Here is a 5593-nt window from a genome sequence, read left to right as displayed (position 1 = left end):
AGACTTTTGGATCACAGCCATTCTGACTGGTGTGAAATGGTACCTCATAGTGGTTTTGATTTGCATTTCTCTGATAATGAGTGATGTTGAGCATCTTTTCATGTGTTTGTGGAAGTCCCCTTTTAAAGTTGAAGCAGATTGCTCAGATAAGTGCTTAATAAATACTTGTGGAACTGAAAAAAAATAAAATTGAAGCAGAGTCATTTTGGGTGAAGTAGAAACCCAAGGACTTTCTAACACAGGTCTGCAGCTCAATCTGTGCATTTATCCATACCGGCTTAGAAGCATGTCACCTGTAATTAGTTACTATTAATAAATAGTAGGTGAGTCACTTTCAACAAATTAGAGCTACAGGGTGAGTCACTTTTTAATTAATTAGAGCTGATTCATAGTCACTCTCCCTCACTTGAAAGTCAAAGTTTTATTGAAGTATAGTGGACTTAACGATGTTGTATAAACTTCTGCTGTACAGTAAAGTGCCTCAGCTACACATATATATCCTTTGCCATTATGGTTATCACAGGATATTGAATATACTTCCATTTACTATACTGTAGGAACTTGTTTATCCATCAAATCGCTTTTTTAAGAAGAGAAAGTGGGGAAGATCTCCTGGAGAAGGGAGTGGCAACCCATTCCAGTATTCTTGCCTGGAGAATCCCATGGACAGAGGAGCCTTTCAGGCTACCACCATGGTGTTGCAAGAGTCAAACACAACTGAGTGACTGAGCACAAACACACATTCACAGTTGACAAAATTACTTTTGAAGCCTTGAATGAATGTCAGAGCACTCAGCACCTAGAGGAGTGTTTTGAGAGGGCCGAATCCTAACCACTAGACCACCAGGGAGCGTCTAGAGGAGTGTTTTGAATCTGGCTAATCATGAAAAATCCGTCCCCTTCTCGTAAGTATTTTAAAAAAACAGCTATTCAAAAGGGAGAGGATATATATAGATATCTATGGCTGATTCATGTTGATGTTTGACAGAAAACAACAAAATTCTGTAAAGCAATTATCCTTCAATAAAAAAATTATTAATTAAAAAAAAAAAAAACTGGCTATTTTCCCCTTGGAGAAAAGAGCTCTTTTCAAAGAAAGAGTAGTGTCTTAGCCTTAATGTTCATGTTTCTTAAGAGAACATCTCCTGATTAATGGGAAAAGTATTTCTGTAAAGAACTAAATACTGCAAATTTACTAAAACTGGATTCATTGTTGTATACAACAAATTGTATTGGAAAAAATTTATTGTCCACCTAAGGGTTAAATCAAAAAGATGTTAGCTCTGTGTTTTTTAAAAGAAAATTTTTTTTTAAGTTAAAGGTAGTTTGGGTGAAAAAATCAGATAATGTACCTGAACTAATGTAAAATATAAAATGAAATTAGATTGTCATCAATAAACTGCTACTATTATTCCTCTGTCTTTAACACTGGGTATAGACTTTTGTTGAGAGTATCTATAAAAAGGGCCATCCAATGACTTTTATGGGCCCTAGGCACTTTTGTCTTCCTGGGCTTCTTCCTCTGATTAAAAAAAACAACATTAAAAGCTATATTTTATGACTGTGTTGGACTAATGCAATCAAAGGTGGATCATTATTACATATTCATTATTATTATATTGATTTTTCCCCCTTCTGATTGAAAAAGAAAGTAACAGGAATGTATCCAAAAGTAGCTTAGGCCCAGCTCTGTGCCTCACCTACTTGCCCGCCTGCTGGCAATTGTAAGGCAATGGTGCCTTGAGAAACAGCTTGCTGAGGTTGGTCTGTTTTCAGGACCTCCCACGTGATTTTACAAATAACCAGAACTCATATTACTCCCAGTTAAAAAGAAAAGTAGGGAAAGTTCTGGATTGTAGGAAGAGGGACCACCCAAAAAGATGACAGTAAAATGAAATAAAAAATATATATCTGAATATAAGAGAGTCCTCCCCCTGAAAAAAAAAAATATTCCAGAGAAGAGCGAGTCACTTATACACTTGAGTCCTCATAAATTCTCTTGTATTATTAGGTGCACTCCCAAATGATTTGGGCTTCCCTGGTAGCTCAGTTGGTAAAGTATTTGCCTGCAATGCAGGAGACCCTGATTTGATTCCTGGGTCAGGACGATCCTCTGGAGAAGGGATAGGCTACCCACTCCAGTATTCTTGGGCTTCCCTGGTGGCTTCCCAAATACTTTATACTGGTAAACAAAGTCATGTGAGACAGTACAAGTAATTGATGTGTGCTGTCAGCAGTACATATATCTAGTCATATTAGGTATTCAAATACACAAGTTCATAATGTTTCCCTTTTCTGGCTTTTTGAAGAAGGTCCTGATGGGTCAGCAAAATTCTTAGGTGTTTGAGATGAGATACAAGAGAGAAAGGCTTCCCTGGTGGCTCAATGGCAAAGAATCCTCCTGCCAATGCAGGAGACATGGGTTCAATTCCTGAGTTGGGAAGCTACCCAGGAGAAGGAAATGACAACCCACTCCAGAATTCTTGCCTAGGAAATCCCATGGATGGAGGATCCTGGCAGGCTACAGTCAAAGGGATCCCAAAGAGCTGGACATGACTTAGCAACTAAACAACAACAATGAGAGAGAAAGAAAAGAACTCAAGATTGTCGCTGGTGGGGGGGGTGGGTGGAGGCGGGGAGTGAAAACTTTTTAGAGATGGGATTAGGAGACAGGTGGGAAGGAAAACTGAGAGATGAACACTAGGTTAAGGAAAAGAAAAAGAGGCTATGAAAAATACAGAAGGCTATTCATTTCCTTTATCATGTTTGAACAATATTTGTATAAGATATGCAAAATTTTGAAATTTTGTGATTGAATAAACAGTGTGTGTATTTTAATTAAAACACTGTTCTAGGATGGAAGCTCATGTAGCTTGGCTTCCATATAAGCCTTATATGGGGAAAGTTGGAGTGTATTGAGCCAATTTCAATGAGCAAACCCAGAAAATTTATGGTAATGGAGAAAATGTTAGCACAAAGACATTCATTGCAGTATTATTTATGACTAGGTGGCACAGTATTGGTAGAAATCTTGTTGTTTGTTGTTTAGTTGCTAAATCATGTCAAACTCTTTATGACCTTGTGGACTGCAGTCCACCAGGCCTCCCTGTCCTTCATTATCTCTCAAAGTTTGCTCAAACTCATATCCATTGAGTCAGCGATGCCATCCAACCATTTCATCCTCTGTTGCCTCCTTCTCCCCTGCCCTCAAACTTCCCCATATCCAAGTCTTTTTTAATGAGTCACCTCTTTTCATCAGGTGACCAAAATATTGGAGCCCCAGCTTCAGCAACGGTACTTCTAATGAGTATTCAGGATTGATTTCCTTTAGGACTGACTGGTTTGATCTCCTTGCAGTCCAAGGGAGTCTTAAGAGTCTTCTCCAACACCACAGTTTGAGAGCATCAGTTCTTTGTCACTCAGCATTCTTTATGGACCAACTCTCACATCCATATATGACTACTGGAAGGACCATAGCTTTGACTCTATGGACCTTTGTCTGCAAAGCGATGTCTCTGCTTTTTAATATATTGTCTAGGTTTGTCATAGCTTTCCTTCTAAGAAGCAAGAGTCTTTTAATTTCATGGCTGCAGTCACTGCTGCCAATGATTTTGGAGCCCAAGAAAATAAAATCTGTGATTTTGGAGCACGAGAAAAGAAATCTTAGACATGGTTTAATAATTAATTCTGCAGCCATTCATTATGAAGCACTGTGATATAGAGTGCTACATGTGAAAAATAATTGTATTATAAACTCCAACATCACAGAAGGAAACTCTCTTGTCTCATGAGTCCTTGTATCTTATATTTACAGGCACTGCCCAAACCCAGTGGGCATCTTTGACAAGCAGAAACTGTCTGACAAGCAGTGTTACTGAGGACCCTTCCAGCATCAGCCACACACCTTCCACATCATCAGAACTGATGACAGGAACAACCTCAGCCAACATCACTGTAGGTCAAGCAAAGGAAATATCACCCTCTGATACTAGCAGCTTTGATCCAGTCACCTCAGCAGTCTCAATAGCAGCTGGAGGAAAGAGACAATCAAAGGCATTTTATTCCAGTTCCACTACTCAAAACTATCAGGCTCAGCTCAGAAAGACCAAGGAAGAATCCCAAACGACCACCACCACAGAAGTGAGGCAGTCATTACCTTCATCCACTTCAAGTGGACATGCAACACAATTGAAAGCTACCCATGGCAAAAAAATCTCTTCAGTCTCATCTGTCATGAGTCACACGCTTGCAACAAAATCAAAAATGTTGACAGCACCAACCTCAACAGACAGAACGTTCTCCCCATCAAATGTAAGCAATACATCTCCAATGACATCAGCATCTTCTCAGAACCACCAGACTCCGAGCATGAAAACCACCAGAGGAACACAAACCACCACCATCACAGCTGTGAGAACATCAACTGTCTCATCATCGACACGTGCACACAGATCTACAGAAGGCACTTCCCAGAGGACATCTCCTTCAGGTACAACAACCACTTCATTCCTACCCCATGTGAGGTATACACCTACAGTAACATCAAAAATATGGAGAACAAAGTCCTCAGCAGACACCACTGTAGGAAGCCCGAGGAACACATCACCAACTCTACCGAGACATATCCATCCAGTCTCCACAGTGTCAATGACAACTGGACCAGAGAAACAATCAACTTTACCCCCTTCCACCACTTCTACTGGGAAAACATCAGCATCTTCTCAGAACCACCAGACTCCGAGCATGAAGACCACCAGAGGAACACAAACCACCACTATCACAGCAGTGAGAACATCAACTGTCTCATCATCGACACGTGCACTCATTTCTACAGAAGACACTTCCCAGAGGACATCTCCTTCAGGTACAACAACCACTTCATTCCCACCCTATGTGAGGCAAACACCTACAGTAACATCAAAAATATGGAGAACAAAAACCTCAGCAGACACCACTGTAGGAAACCCGAGGAACACATCACCAACTCTACCGAGACATATCCATCCAGTCTCCACAGTGTCAATGACAACTGGACCAGAGAAACAATCAACTTTACCCCCTTTCACCACTTCTACTGGGAAAACATCAATGTCTCCTCAGAACCACCAGACTCCAAGCATGAAAACCACCAGTGGCACTCAAACCACCACCATCACAGCTGTGAGAACATCAACTGTCTCATCATCAACACATGCACACAGATCTACAGAAGGCACTTCCCAGAGGACATCTCCTTCAGGTACAACAACCACTTCATTCCCACCCTATGTGAGGCATACACCTACAGTAACATCAAAAATATGGAGAACAAAAACCTCAGCAGACACCACTGTAGGAAACCCGAGGAACACATCACCAGCTCTACCGAGACATATCCATCCAGTCTCCACAGTGTCAATGACAACTGGACCAGAGAAACAATCAACCTTACCCCCTTTCACCACTTCTACTGGGAAAACATCAATGTCTCCTCAGAACCACCAGACTCCAAGCATGAAAACCACCAGTGGCACTCAAACCAGCGCCATCACAGCTGTGAGAACATCAACTGTCTCATCATCAACACATGCACACAGATCTACAGAAGGCACTT

The 5593-nt window shown here is 40.9% G+C and overlaps 1 protein-coding gene across 1 annotated transcript in view; it reads left to right on the top strand.

The window, feature by feature from the left end:
* MUC4 (mucin 4, cell surface associated) overlaps positions 1-5593 on the top strand; it is a 69548-nt gene that overhangs the window by 33741 nt on the left and 30214 nt on the right. Inside the window, exon 2 of the mRNA XM_010834414.1 lies at positions 4274-5587. Within this exon, the coding sequence (XP_010832716.1) occupies positions 4274-5587 (1314 nt within the window). The remainder of the gene's footprint in view (positions 1-4273; positions 5588-5593) is intronic.

The sequence above is a fragment of the Bison bison genome, unplaced genomic scaffold, assembly GCF_000754665.1.
Source record: "Bison bison bison isolate TAMUID 2011002044 unplaced genomic scaffold, Bison_UMD1.0 scf7180017864032, whole genome shotgun sequence".
NCBI classification, from domain to species: Eukaryota; Metazoa; Chordata; class Mammalia; order Artiodactyla; family Bovidae; genus Bison; species Bison bison.
This window is presented reverse-complemented; position numbering and strand designations above follow the sequence as displayed.